A 14,999-nucleotide genomic window follows, 5' to 3' on the forward strand; every position below is an offset into this window, starting at 1 on the left:
GCACAGACACACACAGCACAGCAGTTTTTCCCTGTAGGCAGTGTAAGTTGTGGACGAAACGAAGGAAACAGCAATGAAGATGGCATTCTGTGCAGTTTTACTGCAGAGAAACATTAGACTACAATAGTAATGCTTTCAGGAAGGACGTGGCTTGGACACTTTTGTTGTCATGGTGACTTAATAATTCACTGAAGTTGACCATCAGTTATGTGTTAGATAGTGTTTTCTGTATTTGGGGCTCATTTGTTTTTTCTGGCACTTTACTTTTGATCCATCACCCGGCCCAGAGAGGAATAACTGCACTGCCCCATCAGTTCTTACGTTATCAGACAAATGTGATTAATGAAGTCAAGCAATGCTGATCCCCAAACATCTTTCACAGGGAAAATAAATTTGCCAAGTTGTCTGATATTATCAGCTCAGTAATGTGTTAGCATGTGTCAAAATGTGCACCATCTCCAACATGTACAGTAAGTAGCAGGCAAACACTCTTACACGTAAATTTTCATCGACCTCTGTCCATAATTTACCATTTATCTGATGTTTTTGACTCCTGAAAGTCTGCAGTAGTGGTCTGTTGTAAAAACAGTGAAGCACAGCAGTTGATCTTCCCACATTACAGTGGTTAGTCTCAGATTGGCGTTTTGGTAGAGAATCAAAAGGTTTACAGATCATTCCAAATGTGTGACAAAACAAGCCTCTGGCAGCTCTTCCAATTTCAAAGGTTAGTGGAAGCATCACATTTACATTTGTCAAGCCTTGTTATAGTAAAAAGTAGGCCAATTTATCTACTGTAGAGCAAATACAAAGCACAGAAATCCTGTCTAAATATGGGATACAAAGCGTCATAGATGCATCTATGGTAGGCAATTATGAACTAATGGTATTATTAATTAAGCATTAGTGAAGTCCTGTGCACTGCTTGGACACCTGTTGGAGGTGGACTGTGTCATACGATGTCTTGAATAAGGGGTGGTCTCTCTGGGTGAGGTGGAGAATATCACTGTAGTTGCACTGTAGGGTGGGTGCAGTTTTTACAGTGGTGCAGAACCTGGACCACTCCAGGGACCTGGGCCATATAGGCCAAGCTCCTCTACCCACACCTTTGACCTTGAAATGTGTGCAATGGTTCAAACAACAAGCTGCAGACTGAGTTTCTAGTACTATAGCAAAGAGCACCTTGCTATCTTCAAGTGCAGGGATGGAGTATATTCTGGATTCTGGGACAGCTTGAAAGACACAGCATCCAGGATTTCTTAAAGGGGTTTCATCTTGTGATTAGCAAGACCATGGGACAGCTTTCTTTTTCATCACAGTTCATCTTAACTGGAGAATGCAGGAAGCATGTCTTTGCATGTTCATTGTTGTGTGTTCTTAGTGATTTCCACATCGGTGTTTGTGATGCTGTATAAGGTCACATCCATTCAATATTGGTTTTCATCCCAGAGATTCCTCTGGATTATCTAGATCTTTTTTAAATGATATTATGAAATATAGATGATGACATCCCCCAGATCTGTGCAATTTTGAGTTGAAGAATATTATATATTACATAAGTATAGCAAAGAAGTGCTTTACACAGACAAAATCAAATTCATAACAAAAGTATCAAAAGGGACCCTGATAGTAAATGCTCTGTTAGCTTTGCTTTCAAATCTAAATTTGGATGCCATCCGGAGAGCAGCATTTAAGAACCTTGGGGCCTGTGAAGTCAGAAATGTAAGCTGGGGCCAACCTAACTTATAGCATTCTAAATCTTGCAGGTAGCCAGTGCTGTGGTTTAACACTGGGTCAAATGTGTTCTGGTGGCTGCATTCTGGATCAAGTCAAGGCATAATAAATATTGTTGTGCTGCAGATGAACAAAAAAAGAGTTGCAGTAGGATATATGACCATTTCAAGGTGTTTGCAGAAAAGGTAATTTTGCAGTGATTAAAGAAGCTCCACTTCCTGACTTTAAAAGGCTCCTCAGGGCGATGAAGATGGTGTGTGAGGTGTTTGTTGGAAGAATCTGAACCAATCAGGCGAAATTAGTTGCAAAGCTAAAGTAAGTTTAAGCACTGTGAGAAAGTAGAAGTGGAGAAATTTCCTTGGGAGTTTGGGATTGCGACTGAGTTCGAACTGTGTGTCTGTGTAATAGCCTTGCATGTGCTCTGAGCACTGAACCCTTTGGATGCCCATACAGCCTTGAGGTGGTAAAACTTACCTCTGAAGCAACCGCACTGAAAGTTCTGGCTGTAATGTAACATATAGTTGGCAACAAGTAATCCTCATTAGTTCCCAGATTCTGCTCTTGCTTTGCGTGTGTACCTGTAGAGCACTCTTGATTCCCACTGATCCTCAGCAGCCAGTGGTTTGTGGCAAAGAGTGTTTCTGACGTTCTTGTGGCACAAACACTCAAGCATGACAATAAAATGCAAGGCATGAAATTAACTGTAGCTCTCCCCATCACCCCTCTCTTCTCTTGTCCCTTCAGCCCCCCCCCCCCCCATTTGACACCGAGTCCCACATTTTTACTGTTCTTCTCATATCACAGTAAAGGAAAAACGGCTCCATCACAGCAGCACAGCGTCTCGGCTGTGGGAGATAACAAATAGCTTGTATTTTCCACACCTTGTTGTACTGCTGTTGGGCTGTGTTCAAATAAATGACATTTTCAATACATATAGCAGCACAGAGGTATGAACTGAGCCCCGGTCTATTTAGATACCATACGTTTTTTGGATCAATGTATTAAATGTTGGAGGATTTCTTGTGAATGGCTCTGCTGACTCCTTGGGCTTTGCTGCTATAATGCATGTAGAGACAAGGCCTATCGACTACACAGGCTTAAATCTAAGCACAAACACAATTCCATATGCAGTTCCCCCTCTCCCCTCCCCATGACAGCGGCTAGATGAGCCCCAGTGAACTGAGTAACGAGCTAATCATGAGCATCCCAGTAATAAATAGGTCTTGTTCATAGTCCACTAATCCCAGTCATTTAGCCCTGGTGTGGCAGCAGAAATCAATTACTGCAGCTGGGCTCCCAGTATAGGACCCTGATGTCTGCTGTCCAGCTGCATGCGACGCATTCATACCTTTGACTCTCCCCACACAATAAACGTAATTAATTATGTGTTACTTTCTGAGCACCCTAATACAATCTAAACGTATCTGTTTTTATTGATGCTTCTTCTAAGGCTCTGTAGGAGCTTTGTCAGTCTCTAACTTATTTGATTAAATATTTCACAAATTTTTAAAGTGAATTGTAATCATGACTGAACTTCTTTCTAAAAAGAATAATGTGCTTAGGTCACAGAAATATTTAAAAACGTACATTGTAAATGCTTTAATTCATGCACAGGTAGAAAAATTATACTTACCTGTCAGAAACCAATTTATTATGTGATGGGTGAAAAACATTTAGCTCAAAGTACAAAGATATACCTATGAAACTTGATGATGATCTAACATGTGACTCCTGTAAAATGAGTGATTAAGATGAACTTTATTAATCCACGAAGGGAAACTGGATTGTTATAGCAGCAACAAATTCAGTAAAAATAAACATTTTTGCTTAAAAATGTTTTTGAAAAACTTTGCTATTATGCCAAAAAAACTCATTCAGTTGGCGAGATGTCTATAAAAGTGAGCATGCTAGCCAGCAAACTGCAGGCTTCAAACTACTCCGCTGCAATACCACTTTGCATCACAAGGTGGGCTAGAGAGTCAGTATAGTGCCTAGTCTGTCCTCAGTCCAACAGGCAATAGAGCAAGTGGGATCAGTGGTGTGAGAGAAAGCAGACGCTCGGCAGTGCCTGGCTCCTTAAGAGGATCTTACTTTGGCTAAAAACATTATTAAATACTCTTACGTTTAGCTTTATCACCATTCTTGAGTCTTACAGATGTGTCATAATAGCAACATATTTTCATCATGCTAACTCTCTGTGTCTTTACCACAACTGTGAAGTCTGTGATGCAGACTGATTGCAAGCTTATTATACAATTAAACAATATTGAACATAAAAATAATAATAAAATACTACTCTGCAGTTTGGCTGAGGTTGTTGAAGCTGTCTGTCTATACTGAGAGTCTGTGAGGAATTGATTTAACCATTGTGTGTAATCTTCTGGCTTCACAGGGCCGCTTCATCCTGCAACACTTGCACACAATCAGAGAGCACAAAGGGAGGGGAGGATTTATTCCTAGAAAACAATTTGCCATCTGTGCTTAATGGCATCCGAGGGCTGTCCGCCGACCTGCACTACAGGAAACTGGCCCTGAGGCCCCTGCTTTAATTGCATACATAGAAAGAGACAAGTTAAATGGAGCCTTTTAAGAAAAAAGAAGCTGTGTTTATATTATTATTGTCACGTTAGTATGGTAAAGGACCTACATCTTTACCTTTCCTCCTCTATCTTACACACTCTTCTGTTCAGTCTTCCACCTTTCAAGTGATGAGATATTGTTTTTCACATCATTTTTCTAAACTACTAATTAACAGGTGTGAGCTGAACAAGTTGTTGAAGGGGCAGTAGATACATGAAGGTGCTCTGGTGCCCAGCCAACACAAAGACAGTGCAACTATTTGAGCAGTCAGCTGGTTCTGTTGTCAGCTGCTAAAGGCTAATTCATTGGCCTGTAAACATGGTTATTTCTTCTGTAAATGTGCTCATTTTACACATGGAGGTCTATGGGCACTGACTGAGCTGCACTCTAGTGGCCACATGTTGAACTGCAGTTTTAGACATTTCTTCATTAGCTTTATTTCCAGGCAGCTTTCACTTTTCTGGTCACATCTCTGGGGACAACACCTCTGGTAAACAGACCACTATCTGATCCGCTATTCTGATTATTCTCTTTAAAGAATGTCAATAAAATTATATGGTTAATATTGACCAGGGCTGTAATATCCTCTGCTCATGAAATGATATGATACATGATATTGGGCTTACGAGAGTGAGACGATTATCAGAATCAGAATCAGAATGTAGGTTGTAGTAGTAGTACTATTTACATTTTAACCTGTAACTGGTACTGCTACTGGAATTTGATCCTAGTACCTAACAATACCATTTTTCAGTATGACCAGAATAACCACAATGTCCAGAATGTGTTGGACTGACACACACTAAAATGATTTGCCAAAAGTATAATTTGCTAATTAATACCAACAGCTTGCATGAGTGAATAACTTTAATTTAAATTTTCTGATGTTTAACATTTGCTCCCTGTATTCAGGAAAACAGGAAAGCTGATGTTTTGGACTGACCCGTGTGCATTGGTGTAGACCGCATTCCTCTTCTCAATATGGACATAACATATAAATGCCATATCCAACAAAGACTTTAAAGTAACATACACTAAACTGAATAACCAAACAGGACAAGTGTGTTATCTGTTAGTTGCATTGAGCTAACCACTGTGTGATTAAGCTAAGAAAGCAAAGGGTGGCTATAGCATCCAGAGTATCCTACAATCAGTCATGTGCTAATTGAGGCAGCCATTGCTTTTTTTATGTGCTAGTGTTAATCAGCCCTCTGGACTTTATTGAAACCTCGATTGATGGTAAATAGTAGTTAGCAAATATTTAGCATCAGTTTAGCTTCTTCTATCTAATCATTTGTATTTGCCAGGTAAGAGTGTGATGTGGATGTATGCACTGCAGCAGCTGGATCACTCTAGGTTAATGAATGTGAAGACAGACCTTTTGTCCTTTTCTTTTTGTCCTGTAACAAGGATCTCTCTTACTGTTTACATAAATGCAGCATTCACTCATTTATCAACCATCCCTCATTGTGGGGGGCTTATTGGTGCTGCTGTTGTTCAAATGTTGCTTTCTTTAGTTTATGATATGAACAGCAATTCAAGGCTCCTTCTTTCCTCCTTTCACTTGTTACCTCCCATTTCCCCGCTCCTTCCTTTATCCACCTTCCCCTGCCTTGCATCCTCTCACCCTCTCATCCATTACACACCACCTTCCAAAGACACACTCTCCCCCAGTCTCTTATTTTCTAGCATTGCCAACAGTGTGAAGAAGATGAGTGTAGAGATACCCAGAGGCTTTCTGCACTGTGCTCTTGTGTCTCTGCGTTGTACCACAAATTAACCCGTGTCTCTAATTTGCTAACGGCCCATTTGATTGGATTGCGCATGTGTGGAGATGGTGGGTGGTGGCTAGCGTCAGCCTATCCCAGAGCTGCTTTCCCCCTCAGGCTGTCAGCGAGAGCAGCATTGCCATGGTGATGTCATCCTAAAGCTATGAGTCCGCCTCCATCCAACAAAGCATACTGATTACTAGAAAAGAGGGAGAGGAGCAATGATCGATCTGATGAAGAGGCCACAGGCCTCTGGCAAAGTGATGCCACATTTTTATTCTGATACACCAATGTCTCCAGACACATTCTTCCAACAAGAGCTTCAGCTGTTTGAAAGCAGATGATCACACATAATGATATAATCTGCTGCATGTCAACATAACATGTGCCACCATAACCTTTAATTTTAGAGTTCAGCTCAGTTTATATTGTATTCTGTGAAGGCAGTAGAGCAGATTGTAATAATACTGTTCTGTGTTTTTCACTTTATAATGTACAATAATTCACAGAGTTAATAATGATGAGGGTAAATGGGCCTTTTGACTTAATATGGTAATCAAAGCTATGGTACACAAAGTTACATTAAAGCACTTGCACTTCAGTGTAGTGAACTGTGTCCCTCTGTGAAACAGTACTTGTAAGAGGCTGCTAAAAAAGCTTTAAAAGGTTTTTTTGTTTTTTTTGTTTTTTTTCTTTATTACTCTTTCCTCTGTTATATGCCAATGAACACAAAGATCAGTGCCAAAATGACAGTTTACAATTAAGAAAATTGTAATTATAAAATAATTGTACATTTTTATTCAGGCACAATGTATTTCATTATGTCTTTTTATTTTGTTTTCCTATTTTTTTTTTTTTTTTTAGTTTTATGCTGTGAAAATTTAGTCTTAATATAATCAAATCATCTCAACTATTACTATTAAAATAGTAATTTAGCTCTCTTTAAACAGTGATTCCATTGATGTGTGAGTAAAAGATGTAACGGGTCAGACAGGAGTAGGTGGTGCTGGTGTTTTGACGGTTGTTGTAGAAAGGCTTCCTTGTGCTTCTCCAAGCAGAGAGGCTCATCTGGTAATCTCTGGTGACTTGTTTCTGTCATTGCTTTGTCATCATCGCCCAGATGACACTCATGTCAAACGGCCCTATGGGAGCATGCTGTGTGTGTGTTTTTGTGTGTGTGTGTGCGCACTGCAGTGTATTTGTGTGTGTGTGTACTGGGGGTTGTAGAGGTTAAGGAGAGCTAATTTCACGCCTTTTTATTTGCACTGGTCTCAGGAGAGGAGCTCTCTATAAGCATCATCCCTTCCAGCTGGTTCGAATGGGACAGACGGGGCAGGGGGACCACTGACACACACACACACACACACACACACACACACACATACACACACACACACACACACACACACACACACACACACACACACACACACGGTCATCTATATGTATGCTAATGTTTACATTTTGTTGTTTTTTTCTGTTTGTTTCCCTCTGTCCTAATAAAGATCAGTTGCAAAGCTCCATCTTTTAATAACGTTTAAATCAATAGTGTTGATAGTTTGAATGGTGTTCTTCCTTTGTGTTGTCCCTATCGATCAAAAACAGATACATAAAAAATGTTTTATTTTCTGTTTACAAAGAGGCTGGAGATGAACTGAGAAATAGCTGCAAGAGCCTGTCATTCATGCAAATGTCATGTCAAAAGGCCATGACATTTGCTCGGTGATTTTAATGAACTTTCCAAGCACCCTTGAAACTTTTTATTCAAAGTTTTATTTTGATCTGCTCAATCACCTGCAGGTGCATCGGCGATCAGCAGAGCGTCTTCGAGACCTGTGCTGTGCCAATAGGGGAACTTTCATCAAAGTGGGCCAGCACCTTGGTGCTCTAGACTACCTGTTGCCCGAGGAGTACACGTCCACACTGAAGGTGCTGCATAGCCGAGCTCCTCAGAGCAGCATGGAAGAGATCAGGCAGGTTATCAGAGAGGACCTCAGGAAGGAGGTAAGTCTGAGTTGCACTTATATTCTATACTTATCTGTCTGTACTTATCTAGTGCTTTTCTACCTACTCGGGTACTCAAAGCGCTTCACGCTACTTTACATTTACCCCTTTTGCGCACACAAGCACACACTCATTCACGCACCAGTGGTGCAACCACTGGGAGCAACTTGGGGTTAAGTGTCTTGCCCAAGGACACATTGGCCTGCAACCAGGGCAGGGGATCGAACCACCGACCTTCCAGTTGGTGGACAACCACGCTATATCTTGAAAAGGATATAGTTAAAATGTGTTCATTTGACTCTGTAAGAAATGTTCCGAAAAAAATAATAATGTGGATAAAAATGACAAACTTAAAACACACAAGCATCACATTAACGTATCTGTTCCTTCATAGCTGACCTGGCTGACCTGTGATCTGCAAACACATATTTTACTCTCGGCCTGCTGCTTAGTTCTCTCTCAGCAATTTGCTATAACCATTGTGAAGAAAATCATTTAGTATGGCTGATGGTGACATTCTTCCATTTTCTGACATGGCCATAGTCAGTTGGAAATCAAGTCAATGTCACTCACATAGTAACATTATTTAGATTTTTGTATTATTGGTTTCATGTGTTTAATGCAGGCTTCTCCTCTAATGCACTAATAATATTCGATTTCTTTTTATTTCTTATACTTGTAGGCCATCTCTTATGGCTGTTTTTGTGTATGAAATTAGTGATTTTAATGTGCATGTGTTGAAGTGTTCCATTAACGTTTTTGCAGGGGCACCAGCACATTTTGCAACAGTTCTGTTCTCTGATTTATCTAATTTAAAAAAAAAACACACACACAGAAAATTGTTGGAAAAACATAATTTGAATGTGCTGCTTCAAACTTATGTTTTTGACGTGGCCTTTCCTGAATATTTCAATAATGCATTGTTTTGTCTGCATTTTAACTATCACTGTTTAAGTCATTATTTACTCCTGCATGTTAATCTAGTTTGCTTAATTATCATCATGCTCTGCAGTATTTCTGAAACCATTTACAGCAGGATACTCTGCAAACATTATTTTATTTCACTAATGTACTGTAGACTATTACAATTTGCTTCCAAAAACTGAGATCTCCTCATAACAAGCAAATCATCTAGTCATTCCGTAGCACAAATTTTCAATATAACTTCAGAATTTGTTGTCGTTGAGATGTGAGTCTAGTATTCAGAGGCAGTTCTTCCATACCTGAGGTGCAAAGCATGTTTAATCTTTTCTTTTATTCCTTTTGAGCCTTTAATTTTATTTTCCTTTTGAGTCTGCTCAGCTCAGATTTTGCCGCCTCCCTCCTAACTCTCTTGAAGGTGAGTGTGTGCTTGTCCCAGCGTGTGCACTTTGTAGAAAGCATTAAAAAGGGCAAATAAAGTGGATATGTCTGACATTCTGTCCTTGTTTCATTTCATAACCAATCCATACTCCTGAAGAAGCCGTTAATGCAGCTGTTAGTAGAGAGCGCAGCGTTTGCTCTCAAACTACTTGTTATGACAGCCTTTTAGAGCCTGCGGGAGGCAAGGCAATTATTCTGTTATTCTCAGATACAGTACATTGGTCCTCTCCTTCTGCCACACACTGCACACTTTTGTGTGTAAAGAATGGCTTTGCTATATGTTAGTTTAGTCAGCAAATCCAGGAACAGTGAACATGTTGTTCCTTACACAAAAACTGTCTGAGCCAATCAATAAATAGATAGTCAAGATATTGTACCACGATTGTACCATGCTGCTTTGTGGCAATATTTAGTTTTTATAGGATGGATACATAAAATGATGTTTGTTTTTTTTTTAAATAATGATAATAAACACTACCCAGATAGCATGCTAACATTGATCCAGTGTTGAAATTGCACCAGCATCATCATTTGGACTTACATTTAATATTGATTTTCACCAGGCTTGCACTAATAATGATGTCATTCTGACAATGAGAAATAGATCAGGATGGACAGGTTGATGATTTGTTGCTTTGTTTTTCATAGTCTTGTTGATGCATTAACATTAATTCAGTGTTGGTGTACTGCATGGAAAGTGATCAGACGTTCAGAACAGAAAAAGTCCTTCCTGTTCTAAGTTCTTCTTGAACGCATGTTTGATGCATCATCAATGTCAGACATATGTTGGAATTTGTTGTGAGAGATCAAAATCCACTGGGATTTGGAGGAGTGCAGGAGTCTAGGGTTTTAATCTTATTTACATTTTTGTTTTCTCATGCATTTAACTTTTTTTAAAAAGGACTCACTGTCTGTTTTGTTGGCCTAAGGCATAGACTTCTATCCATGAAATACATGTTAACGTTCATATATCCCGGTTAATTAGTAATTCTTGCTACAACCTTCTACTGAAGTACTGAACATTTGTGCCGAATATATGTCTTCTTCATATATTTGACACTTCAATAACCCTGACAATTCATCTGTACGTGACAGAGTGGGTGAGAACATCGTGTTCTGTGAACTCCTATCAACTGTGGGTATATAGAACTCAAGGTGGAATTCAAATTAGATTAATGGGGATTTGCACCGTGTATGTTAGCTCAATTGGGGGCTATAAATTGGCTGTAGGTGTGGTTGTTTGGTTGTTTGTCTCTCTATGTTAGCCCTGTGATAGACTGGAGTCCTGTCCAGGGTGTACCTCTGCCTATTGATGGCTGTAATAGGCTCCAGACCTTCCCTGACCCCGGTGTACAGGACAAAGCAGGTTAGGAAAATGGATGGATGGCAATGGGCACATGCCCATGATGTCCACAGCTGACTCATGGATGTAGATGAGGACGTTATAAAGATATTTATGTGACTATTTTAACATTAAACTGGTTAACAGGATTTCACACTACACAGATTGAACCATTTTTAGTACCAAACATTTCTTTTTACGTCGCTATAGAGGAACGTTTTCCTCTTATACTGTAATAATAAGCTGTTATTTTATTGTAATATGTACAACGTTTAGTGCCATAGTCTTTGATATGAGAAACAGGTAGGGGTTGACTGCTGCATCACTCTGTCACGTCAGTGTCGTTTGGTTCAGTTCAGTGTGCACTGTAAATGTGCAGTCACAGCTTTGGAAGTCTTGAGTGTTGAATGCTTAACAGTCAACCAGCAGTCACTCTCAGTGTATCAGATTGCACATCATTTTATTATTAAGGGCATACTATATATATATATATGTATATATCATTAGTCTTATTCAAAGACCTTACTATATAGGACTATTCTAGATGTTTCTCCTCTCTTGTTCCTGCTTTTTTTAATTAAGGTGCTCATTCAGTTTGATTTCTTCCGGTATCTGTGTGGGGTGTCATTATCCCTGAAAAGACGGTAATATAACTCTTCTATCTACAAAGAAGGGCAGCAGAATGAATCAGCCCTCCTCCTTTTTTGGAGTGGCTAGAAAAGAAGTGACACTGATGAGCTGCTGTACCAGGCAGCTCTGGAGTCAGGCGCTCACTTTCAGCATCATTTCCGTTTGACTACACACGGTCCTTTTTTAACACGTGCACGCATCCTCGTATCTGCTGGATGTTCTCACATACGTGCAGAGAGCAGTGCTCGGTGCCGTGCTGCTTTCAGCACCATTTGTGGTGACATATGCATTCCCACTGTGAGTAGTTTTGGAGAGCCTTGCCTTGGTTCTGGCTGTTATTCCCCCCTCTACAGTCAAAACTGCTGAAAGGCCAGAGAGTGCAATATGTTGTTTTACCAAACAGAATCTGTTTCCAGGATGAATATTACACTTAGCTGGCAATGAGGCGTGACAACATACCCAAAAAAATAAAAAGAGTGCATCATGGGTACTTGGGGTCTTGTCAAAGTAGGGTGGCACAAGTGCAGAGACATCTGTGGACATGGAGATTCAGGAAGTGGCCGTAGGCTCTTGTAACCAAACAGTGATCCATAATGAGCCAAAATATAAAACATGACATGGAAGCTTTCAGCGGATGGTTCTATATTATGTAACCACATTGGTAGAGTGAATCACCAAACTTAACACATTAGTCTTCTTCTATTCACAATGCCTGTTAATGTTGACATATGCTTAGTCCAGTCAACAAAAGGAGCAGCTGAAAGCATCTGTCCTCTGAGAAATAACTAATGTGCCATTGTGCCACTGTCAAGTTGTTCCTAGACATAAACAGAACGTGCTGTCCATTATTAATCGTCAACTTTATATACAGTAGAGGGCTTTGGGAGACACTCGGGGAGATAGGTAAGTTTGTTAGCTCTTATACCTTTAATTGTCATCTGACAATATATGTTGTACTACCTTGGTAGACTGTATTCAAACTGCATTTGGCCTCTGCTGTCATTGATTGTCTTGTGTTTAGCATCACTGCCCAGCTGTAAGGGTTCAGATTTGTCTGACATAGCCTCCATTTGTAGTGCTTGCTGAATAATTGTTGCCTATTTACAGTTATATCTACATCCCATAGGAGAAGAAGTGTGCTGGAAATCAGCAATTCAAGTAACTTCCTGAAATAGGAAGAAGAAGAATGGTTGACAAGTGCCTCATCAATGATTTGATTAGCTAGGATTAGCCTTGACTGAAGTCACTGCAATTTGAAATGTGCCTGGTTTTTATGTAACCTTTAGAACACTTACATCTTGTTGTGTCACACTATTTAAACATCATTCAGATTGCACTATAATTTAACATGCCAAGTCCACACTAAGTAGCTATTTGAAGACAGTTTTGAAAAAAAAACCTTGCTTAATTTATTCCAACATGTTGAAAAAAATCACAACATGAACTAGTAACTGTTTTTATTCCTCCTGGTTATATTCTGCACATTTCATTTTTGGTTGATTTGTGGAGCACTGTAAGAAACCAGTGTGCTGCTGCATGCTTCTCAACATACAGACAAGGCACCCCCTAGTTTGATCAAAACTAGGGGGAAAAACACACAACCTGGTTACTGATCTGCATGTAAACAGTCAGTGTGTGGTGAAGACAGGTTTAATAGTGCAAATACTCTGAAAGTCTGTGGGTTAAAGTGTCCAAAAATAATAATATTAGCACAAGAGGATGGTTTATGAGCAATGTGAGCATTGTTGCAGCATAGCAGATGTTATATGTGGTGAAAACATCCAAGTTTTCCTAGACAACAGCTTGAGACATCTGCCCAGTGTTTCTTGAGAGCAAACCTTAGGGGTTTAGCAATGAGTAGAACACGGTAATGTGTTATAATGCAGATGTGAAACAGAACAGGTATAGAAGCAAACGATGACTATAGAGACCCTATATGTTAAATATATATTCCTCCTTTACCAGACCTTATATTAAGACAGACAGTTGTGTGTGTGTGTTAGGGTTTTCAGAGTTTAGACTTTGATTTCCTCTTCTTAGTTAAGTAATCTCTTTTATTTCCTCTCTCCTGCGCCGTAATGATTTATGTGTCTTCTCCCAGCTGGGGCTGTGGCTGGCCGCCAGCAGCCAAAATGGCCACCTTACCACAGTGACACAGACACCGATGTGTTGCCATCCAACTGTGAGGCCTCGGGGGCCATTTTATTTGTGCCATAACTCATTTCGGGGAACGTATGTCACTGCAGGTCTGCCCTGTGGGAGCGGGGCCCACACGCATACATTACCATGTTTATTAACTCCACAGCTGAGATTAACATAAGCAGGGACAGGGTGGCATGAACCAGAGGCTACAGTGGTGGCACAACTATAACCACAAACACTAAAAACAGAATAAGAAGTTAGGATGTTACCACTCTTATTTTTTTTCTTTTTTCTTTTTTTCAAATGTAAAATTATTTCAATTTAAATGTCAAATCCAAGTTTAAATTTCACTGGGATTTCTCCGATTTCTCTCAGCTGCTTGAAGTGATGGCCTCATCTGACGAATTACATGTTCCCTTAACCCATGAAAACACTTTTTGCATGTCAGATCCCATTGGATACTCACCGTCACTGGTGGGTGCAGACAATTTCATTCCATTTAGCATATTTGCATAATGAATAACTCAGCTGTTCCCACACAGGATCTGGTGCTGCTTGTATAATTTATCATTCCATGGCATCTTCTACAGGGGCTTATGTTCAGTCTGTACCTGATGGGCCAACATGGTGTTCAAATTAGCCTCTTTTCATGTTTCACTACAGGGGAATTTTTTCTTCCCCCTAGTGACTCAGGTAGAAGTATGAATATGAAAGAATATGTCCAGTCTAATGCCGCTGAAGCCTACACAGTAAAAAGGCCTAAATCTTTGCTTCCCACTACCTGCTCTGAAGGAACGGACACTGACAAAACTTACTAAATACTTACAAAAATGCTTGCAGTTGAAGTTCACATTTGTTTTTTTCCTATAGATGTATGTATAAGTAGATGTGACCTGATGTCTACAAACAAACTGTGTAGACTGACACTTTTTGCAAACCTACTCAGTTTGAACTCAGAAAGTGAACAGTGCTCACAAAGTCGTGAAGAAAAATAGAATGTGGGATTGTTTTTGATATACTGTACAAGCAAACCGTAACGGACCAGCAGCTATGGTCACAGATAGAGGTGAGATACCTGAACAGCATAACAAAGATAACTAGTTTTTCAGATGCTTATGCAACAGTAATATCTGATGGGATGCTTTACTGTATCTGGAACTGGATCAGAGTTTAAGAAATCATTAAAATAGAAAACTACCTGAATAACTTTATACTCTTTATGTTCTGATATGTGTCACATTCAAAGGAACTCGGAGGTTTGGGACTACTGAGTCAAAAGGGGGCTGTCTCCAACTGCAGGTTAAATTTGTGTGATCTGTTTCTTATGTCTTCTCTTCAACAAGCAACAAAAACAAGAACTGTTCACAGTGCATAAACATGTCCATTACCATTACTTTGAGTACATATTTGATTCAGTATGTCAAGGAATAGCTAATGTC

The 14,999-nt window shown here is 39.8% G+C and overlaps 1 protein-coding gene across 1 annotated transcript in view; it reads left to right on the plus strand.

Annotated features, from left to right (window-relative positions):
• Window positions 1-14,999, plus strand: part of adck1 (aarF domain containing kinase 1) — a 45,408-nt gene that overhangs the window by 11,043 nt on the left and 19,366 nt on the right. Inside the window, exon 4 of the mRNA XM_028395405.1 lies at window positions 7,881-8,084. Within this exon, the coding sequence (XP_028251206.1) occupies window positions 7,881-8,084 (204 nt within the window). The remainder of the gene's footprint in view (window positions 1-7,880; window positions 8,085-14,999) is intronic.

Source organism: Parambassis ranga, chromosome 22 (genome assembly GCF_900634625.1).
Source record: "Parambassis ranga chromosome 22, fParRan2.1, whole genome shotgun sequence".
Taxonomy (NCBI): Eukaryota; Metazoa; Chordata; class Actinopteri; family Ambassidae; genus Parambassis; species Parambassis ranga.